This window comes from Zingiber officinale, chromosome 9A (genome assembly GCF_018446385.1).
Source record: "Zingiber officinale cultivar Zhangliang chromosome 9A, Zo_v1.1, whole genome shotgun sequence".
NCBI classification, from domain to species: Eukaryota; Viridiplantae; Streptophyta; class Magnoliopsida; order Zingiberales; family Zingiberaceae; genus Zingiber; species Zingiber officinale.
Window position 1 is genome coordinate 125,107,324 of NC_056002.1, and position 21,270 is coordinate 125,128,593.

Consider the following 21,270-nt stretch of genomic DNA (forward strand, 5'->3'; position numbering starts at 1 on the left):
TGGATTCATGACATCTTAAGTTTGAAATCAAATAGCGGAAGCACAAGGTTTCAGATTTAGCAGAGATTCTCATTTGGCACAAAAATTTGAGGCTGATTTCTAATTTTGATTTAAACTGAGGGATTTGCTTGTCCATTCAACTTCAGAATCCAACATCAAAAAATTCAGAGTTCCAATCATGGAAGTGTTAAATAGAAAACAAAACCTAGTGGAAATGAATTTCCAGCAACTTCAACTCCATAGCTGCATCCTTCACAGATTGTTTCAGATTCAATATTCATGAATTCTCCAGATTTTTTTAACTATTGAAACTTGAATACCATTTGTCAATAAAGAATAAAAGTTGTTATTTGCATCATTTACTGATCAGAGGGTTACAAGAAGAGCTTGACACACAATTGATACTCTAACTTCAGAATCTTCTCTATAGTTTACCACTTACAGTAATTCAATAACCATATCAAATTCTGCAACTCCTCTTCTCCATTGGCTTCAAGTTTAACCCACAGATTCTGCATTGACAGATTTCTTGGAAGCAGATTTCTGTCAAGCTCCAAATTGAGGCTTTTGATTTAATGAAACCTGAACTCAATCTCAGCTACTATAACCTACAACAAACCAACCTTCAATTCTGATCTGCACTTCCTGGCTTCATGATTTGTTAACCTTCCAATGTCTGAACAGTTGCTCACAACTAATAGAGAATTTAGTTATTGAGCAGAAACAAAGTAATTCCATGGTCTTGACAAATATTCCTTTCTTTCCCCCACACTTAAATTCTTATCCCTCTTAGCAATCTACTCATCAAGAATTCAACCAAAACTCTCAATTTAATGGATCAAGAAAAGGTGATCAAAGGTTAAAATGCTAGAAGAAAATGTTTTGCGAAAATTGTGGGAAAAATGAATTGGACTTTGAAATAGACAAAAGAAAAGAGTTCAATGATAATTATCCTTCTTTTCCATGCATCCATATGCTATTGTGACTTTGAAAAAGAAACTAAGCAAGTTCTAGAGTTTCAATTGTTATGAGTGCATGTCACACTAGGAAAATAACGAAGTGTAGGCTTTAGTGGTCCTCTCTAGGTATTTTCATATACAATCAAGCTCAATTGATCAAATTGGATTCCACCACCATTTTAACCAATATCATGTAAGTAAGGCATCCAATCATGTCAAATGACCTAAATTGATGATCAAATTTAAGAAGCTTTTACCATCTTAAAAATATTACTAGAAAATCCCTATGAAGGCTTTTATTCAAATGGCATGCTATGTATACTAAACAAAATGCAAAGTATGAAAGTAAAATGCGGAAATAAAATGCAAAATGTAAAAACAAAGTGCAAATGTAAAGTATGAAACTAAAGAAACGTATAAAGAATTTATTAACAAGACATGAATTAAAATGCAAAAGAAGACTAAATTAGAACCAACTCCCCTTTCATTCCCGATGGTTGAAGAAGGTTTAGAAGGAGTATCCATGCCGGTAGTGGAGTAATCAAAGTCCCACTCAAATTCTCTTTATTACTCATTTTTCCTTTCAAAATTCTTTCTGGAGGTTTGAGGCGGTTCAGTTTAAGCACCCACTCTGGAAGCTTAAATTCTCCTACACAATCAATAAAAGACAACCTCTCCCACACGTATGTGGGATTAAAAGAAAATAGGAGAACATTAGTATGGGTAGAAAATATATCAATGAATGAATCACATCTAATAAAATCAATAATTAGTGCCTCAATTAAATTTTCTGAAAAATCACAAAAAATACTCACCTTATCATCTTGAAAGGTACCTAGAGTGGTGTTTGTTACTTCTTCCTCATCAAGTAATTGCTCATACTCCAGTTCTGGTGAATGTACAATTTCATGTAGTGATTCTTGGGTGTGTGGCTCCATAGTGCAAGTCCCTACACTTACATCTTCAATTCTTGGTGATTTTTGAGGTAATGCTTTCAGTAAGCATTCCCCTACACTTAAATTCTCTTCAACATCAATGCATGCATCTTCAACAACATCTAAAGCAACATCATTAGTATAATCAAAAGTAGGTTCAACTACATCATCACAACAATAAAAAGTACTTAAAGAATCTAGTAAAGAAGTAGATGCAGTGTCAGACCTGACAAGAGCTCCACAATCCATCTCTTTACTGATGCTTTGTGTTTGCAACTGGTTGATGGATGATGCAATTTGATCCAATTGACTCTGTATATTCTGTATCCTTGCAAATTGTTGCTCTTGATGCTCTCTCATTTGTTGCATAACTTCATTGAATTTCCACATTGATTCTTCAAATTGTTCTTGTACATCCTCATACTGATATTCAGGCGCATAAATCCCAGTCTGAGGCTGATAATAATAACTCTGACTCCAATCTCCAAAATACTGATAATATGGATTGATGGTAAAATAAATTTCCTGTTCTTACACAACAACTAGCAAATAAAATTAGAAGACTCAGGAATAAATAAAATCAACACAAGAATATATAAACATGCAAGCAATCAAAACAACAAAATTTCTAGGTTTTCCAAAATAAAAACAATCCTAAAATTACCAAACATTGCATATTAACGTTATCCCCGGCAACGACGCCAAAATTTGATAATCGAGTCTGTCACACTCATAAATCAAATTAACAAATGTATTTTCCACTGAACCCCTTAATTTCACAAAAATGTTGTAGTAACGAGCCCAGGATCGATCTCTCGAGGAACAACGGTAGGATGTAATCTTAGGATTGTATTTTATTCCTATTTTTGGGGTTTTAATATATAAGTGGGGGTTTAATGCTTTGAATCTAAATCTAACAAATGAAAGCACAACAAATAAAGAGATTACTCTAATGCATAAATGAAATCTACTTGTTTGCCAATAATCAAACCTAAATGCATTGTCACTCTACGTTGTGATTAAATTATTAACACACACTTAAACTAAGATTGAAATATCAAATATCAAATTAAATCTGATCTAAAGAAAAATGTAAACCCTAACTTAAAACTCAAACACTAAACAATTAACCAAAAATCAAATAAAACTTAAACTAAGCTTTAACAAGGTAATGAAATACTAAATTACTTGCTAAAATCATAACAAACATCAAATGAATCTGTTCTAAGCTGTAAAAACAATAACAAAACGAAATAAACCCTAACCGATCCAACTCACAACCAATCTCACCAAACTTCACACTCTTGTCGTCACACAAGAGTGCCAAAGTCGAGACCACCCAGCTTTGGACCTCAGTGGAGCATCTCAGTGGCGTAGCAGTTCAAGGAATGCTCAAGAACACCGACGGACCACCCTCGGCGAGCTAAGAACATCCCAAAACCCCAAGAATGGCCGAAATCTGAAAATCTGGTCTCTGGATCTGATGGGAAGCTGTGGAACGCGGATGAACGTTGAGTGGAGCTCAGGAACACTGGAAGACCACCTCCAAATGTTGCTGATGGGAATCGGAGCTCAGATTTGGAGGAACACCTCCAAATCTGAGGTGAACAGAGAAGACGCCGCGAGCCAAATTCCACCGGAGAGAACACCCTCCAATGGCTCTAGAAGATCGGGATGATACCGCTGAGAAGCTCTCCACCGAGATTGAAGCTCGAGAGATTGATTGGAGAAGGAATCGGGATCGAAATCCACCGCAAGAAGAACGCGCGACGGCAAGAACAGTGGAGGAGATCGACCCTGGAAAACACTGTAGCTTCTGTGTTTTGAATCTGTTCCAGATCTGAACCGACGGCTGGGATCAATTTGGAGCTAAATCAACGGTGAAAGTTCGCCCAAAATCCGATCTGAAGGTACTGATCTTGCTCTAGAGTCTGGATCTACTCTCCCTTAAGTCGGATCGACCAGATCATCACTGGATGGCCCAGATCTGCCCTGTCTTCAATGAACGGTCCAGATTAATTCGGGCTGGATCAATGGCTAGATAAACTCAGATCTGGATCAAAACTTCTAGATCTTCATAAATGGCTCAGATCTGCTCTCCATTAGGTTGGATCGGCCAGATCTTCAACGGATGGTTCAGATCTCTCCTATTCTTGATAAACGACCCATAATGCTTCAAAGCTTGATCTTCTCGTTTGAACTCCGATTCGAGCCCAATTTCGGTCTAAATAGATCCAAATCCAAGATCCTTTGATGCCTACAAAATAAGAATCAAATATTACCATCAAATAACACAAAAATATAATAATTTGTAATTAAGTCCAAAATAGATACAATGTACAAAATATGATGTAACTATGATTTAAACCTATAAAATCAACATCAAACCATGCATATATGAATCAAAATAATGCAATGAAATCATGGTTATCATTGGGTCAACGAGCTCTCCAGTGTGTTATGGGCTCTCCGGACAACCCCAAAGGAGGCGACCGGCGTAACCCCATTCTAGTTGGTGTACGACAATGAAGTAGTTATCCCCGTGGAGGTTGGCGTAGAATCCGACTGGGTGCAACACTACGATGAAGGGGATGCCGAACGGAGGCTGATGGAGCTTGACTTGGTGGACGAAACGCGGGTCAATGCAGCAGTTTGGTTGACGGGATACCAGCAACGAATGAGGTAGAACTACAACCGGCGAGTGATCCCGAGATCTTTCTAGGTCGGCGACCACGTTTGGAAGAGAGTGAAGTCGGTCGACAATGTCACCAAGCTCGAGGCACCGTGGGCAGGACCGTTCAAGGTCGTGCAAAAGCTCCGTTCAGGCGCCTACTATCTGGAGGATGAAGTGGGGAGACAACTCGAGAGGTCTGAGCGCAAATCATCTTCAACCCTACGGGGCTGGATGAGAGGTGCGCGAGTGAAAATTGTACTCTTTGCATCTTTTGTATGTCTCCCGAGCACATGGCAAAGTTTGAATTGTTGGACCCCCTGGTTATTTTGATGTGATCAACCAAGTTATGTTGGGTCCTGTTTTGTTTTAATCCCTGTGTCTAAGTGTGCAGGAGCTTAGGAATGCAGGAAGTCGAGTGGAAGACGCAGTTGGCGAGAAGGACGGCACAGGAAGGGAGCCGACGAGCTCGGTGCGTCCGAGGGATGAAAGAGTTGTGGAAGAGTACACCGGTGGACGAGAAGAATGTACGCGACGTTAGAGGGATGAGAAGCCGGAGCGGAAGCCTGCTCGAGGAGAAGGCCGAAAATTGGATTCAGGTGAGGCCTATTTCGGTTGGCAGCAATCACCCAAGTGGTTGGTGTTGGTTGCTACTCGGAAAACCTAGATGTTCCACTGTACAAAAATTTTGTACAAAGGTCTGAACCTTTTCCTAGCTACCATGTGTTCTTTTAAATTAAATTTTGGATCGCCTGCGGAACTTAACACGTTTGATCCAAAACTTAATCTATTTGTTCTTTTAGGTTTTGACTTGGATCTCCTGCGGAACTTAACACGTTCGACCCAAATCACTTTAAGTTATTAATTCCATTAAATATTAATTTCCATAATTGGTTCCCAGTACTGACGTGACGAGGCACATGACCTTCTTGGATATGAGAGCAACCACCACCGACTAGACAAAACCTTTTATAGAAATCTAATATTTAATTTCCTAAAATAACTTTAGGTTAACCGAAAAGAACAATCAAATCACAAGGAAAAATAAAACAAAAAAGCACAACTTCGAAAAATATATTCGAAATACTAGAACGTAAGCCTCTTGTATTTGGTATTATTTCCATAAATAACTAGTATAATGCGGAAAGGAAAAATTACTAGTTATACCTTCTAGAAAGACCTCTTGATCTTCTACCGTATTCCTCTTCTAACCTCGGACGTTGTGTGGGCAACGATCTTCCGAGATGAGAAACCACCAACCACCTTCTTCTCCTCCTAGCTAGGTTCGGCCAACAATAAGGAAGCTTCACCAAGGAAGAAGATCAAAACACCAACCAAGTTCCAAGAGATGCTAGCTTTCTCTCCTTCTTCTTCTTCTTCTCCAAGTAGTATCCGGCCTCCACAAAAACTCCAAGCAATAGGGATGTTTCGTCCACCACAAGAGGAAGAGAGGGAGAGGATGATGATGGTCGGCCACACCAAGGAACAAAAGAGGGAGAGAAATAATAGAGGTTGTATCTCATGAAGGCACCCCCACCCCTTCTTTTATATTCCTTGGCCTAGGCAAATTAGGAAATTTAATTACAATAAAATTTCTTAATTTCCTTGACATGATTTAATTGAGAAAAATAAAATAAAATTTCCAATTAAAACAATATTGGCCGGCCACATCAAAAGAAATAAATTAGACAAGTTTTAATCAACAAATTAAAACTTCCTAATTTGTTTCCGAAAATTTTAAAAATAAAATTTCTCTTCAAAAATCTCTTCATGGTTGATAAAAAGAAATTTCTATAATTTTAATTTAACAACATGTGAATAATTTTTAAAGAGAAAATAAAATATCTCACCAATCTACAAATAAGGAAAGAGATCTAATCTCTTTCTTTAATCTTTTGTAGATCTTTTACAAGAGAGATATTTTAATTTTAATTCTCTTTAATAAATTATATCTTCCACATAATAAAAATTAAAATTAAAATCCTTTTTAATTTAATATGGCCGGCCCCTCTAGCTTGGATTCAAGCTAGGGCCGGCCACACCAATTTATGCTTAGGCCGGCCCTAGCTTGGTTCCCAAGCTAGCGTGGGCGCCACCCTTAAGGGGTATAGAAAGTGGGTATAGGTGGGTATAGTACTCTATAAATAAGAGGCTACGATAGGGACCGAGAGGAGGAATTGGTTTTGATCTCCCGATAAAATTAAGCATCCCGTGTTCGCCCCAAACACACAACTTAATTTTATCAATAATAATTCATTCCACTAGAGAACTATTATTGAACTACCGCACCAATCCCAAATTACATTTTTGGGCTCCTACTTATTATGAGTGTGTTAGTCTCCCTGTGTTTAAGATATCGAATGTCCACTAATTAAGTGAGTTACTGACAACTCATTTAATTAATATCTTAGTCCAAGAGTAGTACCACTCAACCTTATCATCATGTCGGACTAAGTCCACCTGCAGGGTTTAACATGACAATCCTTATGAGCTCCTCTTGAGGACATTATCAACCTAGTATCTCTAGGACACAGTTTCCTTCTATAATCAATAACACACACTATAAGTGATACCATTTCCCAACTTATCGGGCTTATTGATTCATCGAATTAAATCTCACCCATTGATAAATTAAAGAAATAAATATCAAATATATGTGCTTGTTATTATATTAGGATTAAGAGCACACACTTCCATAATAACCGAGATGTTTGTTTCTTTATAAAGTCAGTATAAAAGAAACGACCTCAAATGGTCCTACTCATTACACTCTAAGTGTACTAGTGTAATTATACAGTCAAGATAAACTGATACCTAATTACACTACGACCTTCTAATGATTTGTTCCTTTCCATTTTGGTCGTGAGCTACTGTTTATAATTTATAAGGTACTGATAACATCATCTTCTACATGTGGTACCACATACTATGTTATCTACAATATAAATTAATTGAACAACTATAACTAAATGTAGACAATTTGACCAAATGTGATTCTTTATTCATAATGAATGTTTACAAAGCTTAGGTTTTCAGTATACACTCCAACAATCTCCCACTTATACTAATGTCTAAGCTGCCATATCTTCTACCATACATCTGATTCTCATTCCCTCCACATGCCGATCGAAAGCTTTCGCCGGAAGGGCCTTAGTGAAAGGATCTGCCAGGTTATCCGCTGATGCAATCTTGGCGATGACAACTTCTCCTCGCTTCACGATATCTCGTATCAGGTGGTACTTGCGCTCTATATGTTTACTTGCCTTATGAGCTCGTGGTTCCTTCGAGTTTGCGACTGCACCGCTATTATCACAATAAATTGTGATGATTTTGGGCAAACCAGGAATCACATCTAAGTCCATTAGAAAGTTCCTGAGTCATACTGCTTCTTTAGCTGCCTCAGAGGCTGCTACATACTCAGCTTCCATGGTTGAGTCCGAAACACATTTCTGCTTAACACTCCTCCATGAAATGGCTCCACCTCCTAAAGTAAACACATAGCCTGATGTAGACTTACTGTTATCTCGATTGGAAATCAACTGTACACAGGAAGCAAATCGTCTGCTTGGTAAACTAGCATATAATCTCTAGTCCTTCTCAGGTACTTTAATATATGTTTTACTGCAGTCCAATGTCCTTGTCCAGGGTTACTCTGATATCTACTGACCATGCCCATGGCAAAGCAGATATCAGGTCTCGTACATAGATTGCATACATAAGGCTTCCTACAGCCGAAGCATAAGGAACCACTTTCATGTCTTCTATCTCCTTTGATGTCTTTGGAGACATCTCTTTAGATAGAGCTATTCTATGCCTAAAAGGTAAGAAGCCTTTCTTGGAATCCTGTATACTAAAACGAGCAAGGATTGTATCTATGTATGAAGCTTGGGACAGACACAACATTCTTTTCTTGCGATCCCTTATTACTTTGATCCCAAGAATGTGTGCACACTCTCCTAAATCCTTCATATCAAATTGTTTGGACAACCATACCCTTACGTCTGATAATACCTTGACATTGTTGCCAATTAACAAAATATCATCTACGTATAGTACAAGAAATACCACCACGTTTCCGTTACACTTCTTATATACACAAGACTCATCCGGACTTTGAATAAATCCATATGACTGGATTACTTCATTAAACCGAATGTTCCAAGATCTTGAAGCTTGCTTCAGTCCATAAATGGACCGATTGAGCTTGCACACTAGATGCTCTTTGCCTTTTTCAATGAACCCTTCTGGTTGCCTCATATGGATGTTTTCCTCAAGACTTCCATTAAGGAAAGCTGTCTTGACATCCATTTGCCAAATCTCATAATCCATATGAGCAGCAATGGATAAGAGTATCCGGATAGACTTAAGCATGGCTACGGTGAAAAGATTTCCTCATAATCGATTCCCTCTTTCTGAGTGTACCCTTTCGCAACAAGCCTAGCTTTGAAGGTTTCTACCTTCCCGTCTGTCCCTCTTTTCCTTTTGTAGATCCACTTACATCTAACGGCTTTTACACCATCAGGTGGTTCTACAAGCTCTCAGACCTTATTAGAGTACATAGACTCTATTTCAGAATTCATCGCCTTTTGCCAAGATGCTGCATCTATATCTTGGAGTGATTCGTCATATGTCCGGGGATCAGATTCATATTTACCCGGGATCAAGTCCGAAGACTCTCCCAAAAACATGAATCTCTCAGGCTGCCTCACAACCCTCCCACTACAACGAGGCACTGTCTGTGGTTGTGTATCATGTGTGACACGTGTTGCAGTCTCCTGTGGTACTTCATCTTGTACTGTTGGTACTAAAGTAGACGTGCCCTCTCTTAGTTCTTCTAAAACAACTTTACTACTGGGCTTGTGATCTATTATATAGTCTTCTTCTAAAAACTGGGCATTGGTGCTAATAATGACCTTCTGGTCTTTAGGACTATAAAATAAACCACCTTTCGTTCCTTTGGGATATCCTACAAACACACGAACTTCTGTACGGGATTCTAACTTATCAGCATCTGGTTTCAGCACATGTGCTGGACTACCCCAAATCCGAATATGTCTTAGACTGGGTTTTCGCCCATTCCACAATTCTATGGGAGTAGAAGAAACTGATTTAGAAGGTACTAAGTTCAGAACATACACTGCTGTTTCCAGAGCATATCCCCAAAACGAATTTGGTAATTCTGAATAACTCATCATCGATCTAACCATCTCCATAAGAGTCCTATTCCTTCGTTCTGCTACACCATTCTGTTGGGGTGTTCCAGGTGCAGACAATTGGGATTGAATCCCAGCCTCTGATAAGTAATTCCTAAACTCTCCTAAGAGGTATTCGCCACCATGATCAGATCGTAGTGTCTTGATACTTTTACCTAATCGTTTCTCCACATCAGCCTTGTATTCTTTGAACTTATCAAAGCACTCAGACTTGCGGCGCATTAGGTAAATATATCTGTATCTTGAATAATCATCTATAAAAGAGACAAAATATTCAAAATCACCTCTTGCCTGGACAGACATAGGACCACACAAATCAATTCCAACACTTCTTTGGCTCTATACCCCTTGGCCTTGAATGGCCTCTTGGTCATTTTACCTTCCAAGCAAGATTCACAAGTTGAAAAATTTTCCAACTCTAATGAACCCAAAAGTCCATCGGCTATTAGCCTCTGAATCCTACTTAAGTTAATATGACCAAGCCTTAGATGCCAAAGATATGCTTGGTTCATTTCCGAAGGTTCTTTTCTTTTATTTGAGTTAGAAGATGAGTTATAAATTTCCATGTTTTGCTTTGTGGAAGAAATTGGATTTAAAGTATACAAATTGTCAACTAATGTACCAGAACAGATAATCACTTTATTTCTCTTAATAACTACATCGTTACTGAAAGAAACTGAATATCCATCTAAAAACAGTTTAGAAACTGAAATTAAATTTTTTCTAAAACTGGGTACATAAAGACAATTTCTTAAAACCAAATTTCTATTACTACTAAAAGATAAGTAGACGTCTCCCACTGCAATAGCCGCCACCTTAGTAGCATTGCCCATGTAGACGGTAATCTCTCCTTCAGTTAGTCGTCGGGTTTCCTGGAACCCCTGCAGGGAATTGTAGACATGATCAGTGGCTCCCGTATCTACACACCAAGTGCTGGTAGATAACACCGCTAAACATGTTTCAACAACTAGAGCATGAGATATACCTTTATTGTTCTGATTCCTACGAGGACAGTCCGTCTTCCAATGCCCTGACTGTTTGCAGATGAAGCACTTGCCCTTCGGCTTCTTCACTCCAGCTTTAAATCCTGTACTCTGAGTTTTATTCACTTTCTTTGCTGAATCAACTTGTTTCTTCTTCTTCTTTCCTTTCGGCTTAGAAGTAGAACCATTTTCAACATAGTGAATATGAGAGTTGTGACGAAACAATCCTTCTACTGCCTGAAGTTCTGTCAGTAGTTCCGCCAATGAATATACCCTTTTATTCATATTGTAATTTAGGCGGAATTGCTCAAAACTTCTAGGTAGTGTTTGGATGATCATATCGATCTGGGTTTCCCCATCAATTTCTCCTCCAAGGATCTGTATCTCGTTCAGATAAGCCATCATCTTTAGGATATGATCCCTCACAGGAGTACCCTCTTGCATGGTGGCTGTCATTATCTTTCTCATGACTTCTTGTCTAGAAACCCTATCCTGATGAACAAAGAGTTCCTTGAGATTGTTCATAATATCATAAGCTGTTGGTAAATCTTGATGCTGATGTTGCAATACATTTGACATTGAAGCCAAAATGTAACACCGCGCCATCTCATCTGCTTTTACCCATTTCCTATGATATTCAATCTCCTCTTGGTTAGATTCACCAGTAGGTGCTTCAGGGCAAGGCTCAGTCAGTACAAATTTATAGCTTTCAGCAGTAAGAACAATGTCCAGGTTCCTTTTCCAATCTATGTAATTAGGTCCAGTAAGTCTATTCTGTTGAAGTATGATGGACAGTGGGTTGAAAGTCATCCTAAGAATCATAAATAACTTTTGGTCAGAACTCTAAATTTAGAATAATATTGATTCCTCAAACAATACTATTTTAAATTAACCAACACCTCAAAACACCGTGAATTTTGTATGTCACGTTAGTGTGGACGTATACAAATTCAACATTTGTAAAAGGAGGGTTTTAACCCATTAATTTTATTATCTTGTCAACCTAACTTTTTGACAAATAAAATTAATAGTTGGTGTCTTTTGGTCACACAAATAATAGCAGTGACTCTGATGGGGAGGATACTATTAGATGTGTCTAAGTGTATATCATTACTTGACACTAAGTCCATTAATAAGATTATACCCCTTCCGTTGGGGAAGATCACACGCTCTTAATTAACTTCCTATAGTCATCCAAAAATGGAAGTCTGTTCTAGTGATCCACAAACAAGCTCATCCGTTATGGAGGAAGGCACTCAGAGCCAACGCGCAAGCTTGTTTGCATCACTTACAAACCAGTAATGGAGACCATGGGATTTATTTAAAAATCTCTCTCCCACTTAGTTATTTATAAACGAGGAATTTTAACTATGCTAGCCTACTAGTCATGTATACTAACATGCACACACAGCACAATATAAAAAGCAATAATAAAAAATCTAATTTTCAACTATTATGGCTTTTATCTATAGTTGTCCTCCGTATGTTGTCATCCCAAGCTGCTGCCATATTTGGCCACCGCCACCGGGTCTAGCTGTCGCATCCATCTTGCTCCTAGTTCCGTTGCGCCTCTGGTCCTTAGAAGGTTCCATGCTTTGCAAGATTTGATCCGCGACATAAATAGAATTTTACATTTTTGATCCTATATTCCATAAAAGGAATGTACATGTATCTAGATCAAAAATAAAATCCTAATAAAACTAAATACAGCTCCTGTTGTATTTTTAATACAATCATGCATACACATATAAATGCCCTTGACATGTCCAAGGGTCCAATCACACATAATAACTAAAAGCCATAATAGTTGGATCCTGCATCCACAAAGTTAGCACATCCTACTATTAACCTGCCTAAATTATGTATGACATGTGCATAATTAAACTAATACCAAATACACAGAGGCAAAACCCTAGCTCTGATACCAATTGTTGGTTGCTACTCGGAAAACCTAGAGGTTCCACTGTACAAAAATTTTGTACAAAGGTCTGAACCTTTTTTTAGCTACCATGTGTTCTTTTAAATTAAAATTTGGATCGCCTACGGAACTTAACACGTTCGACCCAAATCACCTTAAGTTATTAATTCCATTAAATATTAATTTCCATAATTGGTTCCCAGTACTGACGTGGCGAGGCACATGACCTTCTTGGATATGGGAGCAACCACCACCGACTAGACAAAACCTTTTATAGAAATCTAATATTTAATTTCCTAAAATAACTTTAGGTTAACCGAAAAGAACAATCAAATCATAAGGAAAAATAAAACAAAAGAACACAACTTCGAAAAATATATTCGAAATACTAGAACGTAAGCCTCTTGTATTTGGTATTATTTCCATAAATAACTAGTATGATGTGGAAAGGAAAAAATTACTAGTTATACCTTCTAGAAAGACCTCTTGATCTTCTACCATATTCCTCTTCTAACCTCGGACGTTGTGTGGGCAACGATCTTCCGAGATGAGAAACCACCAACCACCTTCTTATCTTCCTAGCTAGGTTCGGCCAACAATAAGGAAGCTTCACCAAGGAAGAAGATCAAAACACCAACCAAGTTCCAAGAGATGCTAGCTTTCTCTCCTTCTTCTTCTTCTCCAAGTAGTATCCGGCCTCCACAAAAACTCCAAGCAATAGGGATGTTTCGGCCACCACAAGAGGAAGAGAGGGAGAGGATGATGATGGTCGGCCACACCAAGGAACAAAAGAGGGAGAGAAATAATAGAGGTTGTATCTCATGAAGGCACCCCCACCCCTTCTTTTATATTCCTTGGCCTAGGCAAATTAGGAAATTTAATTACAATAAAATTTCCTTAATTTCCTTGACATGATTTAATTGAGAAAAATAAAATAAAATTTCCAATTAAAACAATATTGGCCGGCCACATCAAAAGAAATAAATTAGACAAGTTTTAATCAACAAATTAAAACTTCCTAATTTGTTTCCAGAAATTTTAAAAATAAAATTTCTCTTCAAAAATCTCTTCATGGTTGATAAAAAAAAATTTCTATAATTTTAATTTAACAACATGTGAATAATTTTTAAAGAGAAAATAAAATATCTCACCAATCTACAAATAAGGAAAGAGATCTAATCTCTTTCTTTAATCTTTTGTAGATCTTTTACAAGAGAGATATTTTAATTTTAATTCTCTTTAATAAATTATATCTTCCACATAATAAAAATTAAAATTAAAATCCTTTTTAATTTAATATGGCCGGCCCCTCTAGCTTGGATTCAAGCTAGGGCTGGCCACACCAATTTATGCTTAGGCCGGCCCTAGCTTGGTTCCCAAGCTAGCTTGGCCGTCCCCTGTTAGGTGGGTATAGAAAGTGGGTATAGGTGGGTATAGTACTCTATAAATAAGAGGTTACGATAGGGACCGAGAGGAGGAATTGGTTTTGGTCTCCCGATAAAATTAAGCATCTCATGTTCGCCCCGAACACACAACTTAATTTTATCAATAATAATTCATTCCACTAGAGAACTATTATTGAACTACCGCACCAATCCCAAATTACATTTTTGGGCTCCTACTTATTATGAGTGTGTCAGTCTCCCTGTGTTTAAGATATCGAATGTCCACTAATTAAGTGAGTTACTGACAACTCATTTAATTAATATCTTAGTCCAAGAGTAGTACCACTCAACCATATCATCATGTCGGACTAAGTCCACCTGTAGGGTTTAACATGACAATCCTTATGAGCTCCTCTTGAGGACATTATCAACCTAGTATCTCTAGGACACAGTTTCCTTCTATAATCAACAACACACATTATAAGTGATACCATTTCCCAACTTATCGGGCTTATTGATTCATCGAACTAAATCTCACCCATTGATAAATTAAAGAAATAAATATCAAATATATGTACTTGTTATTATATTAGGATTAAGAGCACACACTTCCATAATAACCGAGATCTTTGTTTCTTTATAAAGTCAGTATAAAAGAAACGACCTCAAATGGTCATACTCATTACACTCTAAGTGTACTAGTGTAATTATACAGTCAAGATAAACTGATACCTAATTACACTACGACCTTCTAATGATTTGTTCCTTTCCATTTTGGTCGTGAGCTACTGTTTATAATTTATAAGGTACTGATAACATCATCTTCTACATGTGGCACCACATACTATGTTATCTACAGTATAAATTAATTGAACAACTACAACTAAATGTAGACAATTTGACCAAATGTGATTCTTTATTCATACACTACAACAAAAACATTAAAAGACAACGGTTAAAAACCGTTGTCGTAGGCCCTTTAAAACCATTGTAACTGGCAGTGTTGTTAAAAGTGGAAGCTACGACAACGGTTTTAAACCGTTGTCTTTTGAATGAAAAGACAACAGTTTTGCAACGGTTTTAAACCGTTGTCTTTGAATGAAAAGACAACGGTTTAAAACCGTTGTTGTTTAGAGCATTTTTTATTAACACTGCTAATTTAAAACCGTTTTTGGGGCTTTGACAACGGTTTTTAACCGTTGTCTTTGAGGGTGATAGACAACAACAACAGTTTTAGATCATTGTCTTTTAAATTATTATCTTTTAATACCAATATATCATATTTCAATATAAATATATAATAAAGAATCATAATCACAAAAGAAAGAATATTTTCCATATCAATGTCATTCAAAATGTTACTTATACAAGAATTATATTACAATCACAAAAAAAAAACATGTCTAATATTCAAATAAAATTTATCCCAATACAAATAAACTTCATTTACAACTAATGAATAATTGTCAAAAGACTAGAAACTTGTGATGGTGGTTCATGCCATGTAGGATTGCAAGTAATTATTGTCAACTCAAGCCCCATCAAAATCTTCAACTTGTAGAATTTCATCGGACTCCTCTTTCTCACTTGCTGATTCTTCCATATCAACCTTTTCCAACATTCTGGATTTTTGTGAATCAAAGTATGTGAGCAAAGCACCAAAAATAAAATGGAAGAATATAATACCTGTAGAAGACGTAAAACAGGGTTGATAGCTGAAATTTGGAGAAATGTAGTTGCTACAATCACAATAACAGATTTGATAAATCATACTCTTCAAGTACCCCATTCATATCGGCAAATAAAACCACAACATAAAACTTTGTCAATAGAACCTGCAAAATATAAACATATATTAGAAGAGTTCATCTTTATCTGAAGCACTAGTAACTCTTGACCATATACAATTTTTGATACAAGGAGAAAGTTTCATGAAGGTTTATCCTAGACCTGCAAATGAAGCTACTTTTTAGTGTTGTATTAATGTAAATGGTTTTCCAAGTTTTGAAGTATTAATAAAACTCGACTTAATGAAGTTAAAGCTTATCCTAGAGCTCAATAAGTTTCTCATGTGACTTGCTGTAGGAAATTCTAAGAAACAACATAACAAGCCTTCTGGCAGTACAAAAACGAAGTCTGCTGAAACAGAAATTTCTGTCTCAAGACTTGACATACCTGTTGGCCTCATCAAAAAAGTTCAGAAGCACCCAGATGCAGATTCACTCTATGTTGAAGAAATTGATGTCGGTGAAGAATCCCCTCGAACAGTTGTTAGTGGCCTCGTGAAATATATTCCTCTTGAGGAAATGCAGGTTTATTTTGCTTCCCTTTTCAAATTTTCTTCCATTTGGATGTGAATTTCCTATGTTCTCTAAATCACTGGTGCAGAATCGGAAGGTTTGTGTCCTTTGTAACTTGAAGCCTGCAACCATGAGGGGCATTAAGTCACAAGCAATGGTCTTGGCTGCATCAAACGATGACCACACAAAGTTAAGTCGTTAACTCTGCCTCCATTCTTACAAGTCTTTGCTTTTACTAACCTGTTAGTTTTTTAGTATTATAATATTGGTTGGTTTACCTGGGAAATTATCATCTTTACATGTGATCATTCATCAAGAACGACTAATGAATTCATTTTGTTTCCAGGTTGAGTTAGTTGATCCACCATCATCAGCCAAGGTTGGTGAACGAGTGACCTTTCTGGGATACTCAGGCGAACCAAACAGCGTCTTAAACGCCAAGAGCAAAGTTTGGGAGAAGCTGCAGGTTGATCTGCAGTCTAATAAAGAGTGGTTGCCTGTTATAAGGATGTGCCTTTCACAACATCTGCTGGTGTTTGTAAAGTTTCGTCTATCACAAATGGAGCCATAAGGTAGACAATCTGCCTTTTTACATTAAGGTCCAATGCATTATAAACCAAAAATTATAACAAGTATGAGGTCAAAAAAGTATTGAACAACAAACATAAATCTTAAATGAGTTTCATATGCTAAATAAACTCCATCAAGAAACTACTACTTGATTAAAGGATAAAATTTCTAGTCTTAGTGAAAGTGCAGGCTCAACTTGCAACTTTAATCAACTTATTCAAGCAATAGCGAATACAACTTGATCAAGGGCTTCATGTAATTCCCACTAGTGGGTGATTCTTAATCAACAATTATTATCTTAAAGGAGAGATCAAGGGATTCTCGGATAAATCTATTGTAGCATTGCATAAACTAAGCTAACTAAGCTCTGACAGATCTTGTTTCGCCATCAAGTTTCTAGAAACAAAATAAAACCATTAGTGTGTTTAAGAAAACAAAGACTTCTAATCTACTTATCTGTCAAGCGCCCAAGAGGTATGCGTTTCATCAAGACTAATAATCTGTGAATAAAGTCAATAGGAGATTAAGGACTAAGATTAAGGGCACTTTCAAAGAGGAACAATTATAACGTCAAGCATAAGGAAAAATATAGAATTAAGTAAATTATACAGTAGCCTAGCACAAGTGACACAATAGACTTCTTCCGAGACAACTAAGATATTAACAGACTTATTTTGCACTCATTTCTATCTCAAGAATATTCCATTAAGAGGGAAAAAGCTAAACTAGATGCAAACTAACCTTTCCATTCGGCATTGCAAGTATTTCTTTGATTCGCTCGATCTCTACGATTAGAAAAATGAGAAGGCAATAAGAAATAATCATAAGAAATCTAATACATAAAGGAGTATAAAAGAATCTGACAATGTTTACTCGCATTGGAAGAATAAATTATATCATTGGATTATAGCACCAGAAAAACATGCTAATTACATCAATTTTTAATCTCTAAAGTCAACACAAGGATGTCACTAGATGCTAACCAATTTGCACTTGTCACTAGATGCTTGAAAGATCTTAAAGTGAAAAACTATGGAAAATTGGCAAATATTAATCAAAGGACTACATAATGGAGAGAAAGAATAGCAACATCTAATAGTTATCACACATTGCAATAAACTATGAGAAAGGTAGCACACAGATATAATTAGAAATTCTTCACAATTCTAACATGCTTAAAAAAAATCAGTATGGGGAAGTATTAGCAAATAAAGGACTAGATCTAATTAAATGAGTCAAAGAAATCACCTTCTCACATGTCTCTCGTTCTACTGTGAAATCTTACAGCATAGTTACACAGATCTAATGGATCAGAGCCAGGTCAAAAATGTAGCAGACAATCTTAATTCATTACAGGAAAGATGTGTGATGAGAACCATATCCACTGTGGGTCTCAATTACTTCAAGCTGGCGGAGGGCAATCCAAAGCACTCGCTTAGCTCTATAATTCAATATTCCAAGTTCGCATATCTTGGATGTTCTAACATCTACACCTAGAAGATATCCAAGCATAACAGGTCAATGTCAATGCATATTGAAGCTAGAAATTAGCAGTTTGAAAGGATAGCAAAGAGATTCATCATGTGCATTGAGCTTGTTAGCACTTCTAAGGTAAAGGTGCCACAACAATAATCTTTTAGTCTATACCATGAATCCAAACATACATCTTATAGGGAAATTGAATCTGCTTGGAGCTTATTCATGAATAAGCACCTGTTGTCAACAATAATCATATTGAAGCTTTGGAAGCATCTTATACATACACAAACAAAAGGGAAATTGTAGATGAATTAAGGCATGCTTGTACTATAATACCTTGTCTTCAGGCACATGATCATGTGAGTGATCTCCATGCCCTTCCCAAGGATGACGCCAACCCTGAATAGGTGTTTGTACAACAGTTATATTGAGATGACCAAGGTATAGGATGATATTCATAGTAAGGTAATTTACCAAGACTACTGGTCCATCTTGCTTGGCCCTATAAAGAATCCAAAACCTGCAAAGGAATGTATATTCACATGGATCATCATGGTTATGTTTGAAAAAAATGAAAGCATTATTTAGAAAAAACCAGCATTTAAAAGACATTTTTTTAATCTGTCATTTGATTTAATGTTTGCAAGGAAAAAGATCTCGGCAGAAATATTATTGTAGAAATTGGATGAAAATTGTTATTTGTTTCATCATATTTGTGTCAAAGTCAGTAAAAGTCGTGAGGTGTTGAATTGAAATGCCCACATAGTAACCCATAGGGAGAAAAACATGTCAGGAATATATTACTTTTGCAATAAGATAAACACCAGAACTATCTCTCCACTTGAGCATATTAACAAACATGATCTCTGCCTTAGACATGTTGAAGTTCCGCAATCACAAAAATCTGCAGAGAAGAATAGAAAGCTATAGCATCAATAGTAAAATTCTTTCACACGATATAGAACTAGGACATGTATGATCAATATAATAATAAGAAGGATTCAAAAAGAGAAATTTCTTCCAGCTACTTAACAAATGTATTCTAGCCATACCGGAGAAGTGTATGGTAGTCATCATACTTCTCAGGTAGCTGACCCTTCGATAGTAGTGTGTCCCTCAACGACTTCACCACTTTCTCCTCATTCGGATCGTGGACGCCTTGGAACATCGTTGGAAATGCATTGCTTTTGCTGACCTTAGTGAGCGATTTCTACAAGGACCTGAAGGTCAATTTTGAAGTCAAAGGGGGCTTCTTCTTCTCGGGCTCCGGAAAATGCCAATGTGATTCCAAAGGTCCGTAGAACGTGTTTGTCCTTCTCGTCTGCTTCTGTTCCTCAGTGGTCGTCGAATTCCTCCTCGAAGAGTCACCATTGGACCTGGCTGTAGGATAGTTACCCTTCCACCAAGAACTCATTTCGCTTACCAGCTTTCTTTATCTCCTAAATTTCGCAGAATGCCTAGTTTTGACAGAAGATGGAGGTGGAGGTTGGAGGGAAAAGCCTGGCTTCCCTGGAATAACTTCAAGCGCTGAGTGGAAGCCATGGAAAGGAGATCGCCCTCCATCTTCAAATGATCTGTAGAAGAAAAGGAAAAAGCAAAGAATATGAAAGCGTGCGATGGACAAAGGAGCGATCGAGTCGAGAGAGGAATAAAACAGAAGTGCTGCTTGATCTTAGCAGTGCTCCAAGGTCGTCGAGGTCGCGGTTGGTACAATCTGTGGCTACAGATCAGAGGTATGCGATGAGGTTTAGGATGCGTCGACAAAGATCACCACGCATTGAAAACCTCTAAGCCTTCCATTCTACTCCAATCCCACAGCTGCGCGCTCACCATCACCATAGAAAACGAGAGAGCAAGTGAGAGGTTTTAGGGATCGAGAAGGTAAAGGGGCAGAGAGAGGGAAAGACAAAACGCAGCAGCGGCAAAAAATTGCGAAGGGGAAAAAGCGGCGAAAGAAGAAAAACAACGCTATTCAATAACACTTAATAGACAACGGTTTTCAAAAACCGTTGTCGTAATCCCAAAAAAAGCGCACATAGACAACATTTTTCAAAAACTGTTGTCGTAGTCTTTAAAAACCGTTGTTATAGCCCCAAAAAAACATAAATAGACAACGGTTTTTAAAAACCGTTGTCGTAGGCCAAAAAAATTGCTAAAAGACAACGGTTTTTGTTAAAACCGTTGTTAAAAGGTAAAAAGACAACGATTTGGTATAAAACCGTTGTCGTTTGAGTGTTGTTGAATGCAAATTTTCTTGTAGTGATAATGAATGTTTACAAAGCTTAGGCTTTCAGTATACACTCCAACAGTTGGAGCTTCTGAAGGCCTAAAGGAGCTGGAAAAGCAAGCTGAAGGCGCCCTCAATGCAGTGTTGAGGGCGCCTCCGCCTTCTTCAGGCGGGAGGGCGCCCTCCATGTCTTGGAGGCACCCTCCATGCCTTGGAGGCACCCTCAATGTCATTGAGGGTGCCCTCAAACCAGTCAACTTGACCGTTTGCTAAGTGAGATAAGTGAGGTACGTAATCTATCTCCCAAACAGTCCTTTAAATTTATTAAAAGTCTTGCTAAAGATCTAGTTAAACTAGAAAAGGAAAGCGTTGAATTAAAATTGAATTTAGCAAAAGCATGTCTTCTACAATTGTATGATAATCTAAAATTAAAAAAAATGAAAAATTAAAAATAGAAATCGAAAAATTGAAAAATGACTATGCATGCTTGAATAATTTTCAAAAGTCAAAACTTAAGATTTATGAAAAATTAAACTGGTATATTACAAAAAAAAAGGACAACTTAAAAGAATACCTAAAGGATATGTACCCCCAAATATCTAACTAACCCAGTAGGAAGGAACCTCTATT

At 37.2% G+C, this 21,270-nt stretch overlaps 1 protein-coding gene across 1 annotated transcript; it reads left to right on the top strand.

Moving 5' to 3' along the window:
• Window positions 1–16,020: 16,020 nt before the first annotated feature.
• Window positions 16,021–17,115, top strand: LOC122019551 (probable methionine--tRNA ligase). Its single transcript, XM_042577009.1, has 4 exons — window positions 16,021–16,036; window positions 16,150–16,376; window positions 16,453–16,554; window positions 16,711–17,115. The coding sequence occupies exons 1-4, from the start codon at window positions 16,021–16,023 to the stop codon at window positions 16,933–16,935; spliced, it is 570 nt and encodes a 189-aa protein (XP_042432943.1). The 3' UTR covers window positions 16,936–17,115.
• The last annotated feature ends 4,155 nt before the right edge of the window (window positions 17,116–21,270 follow it).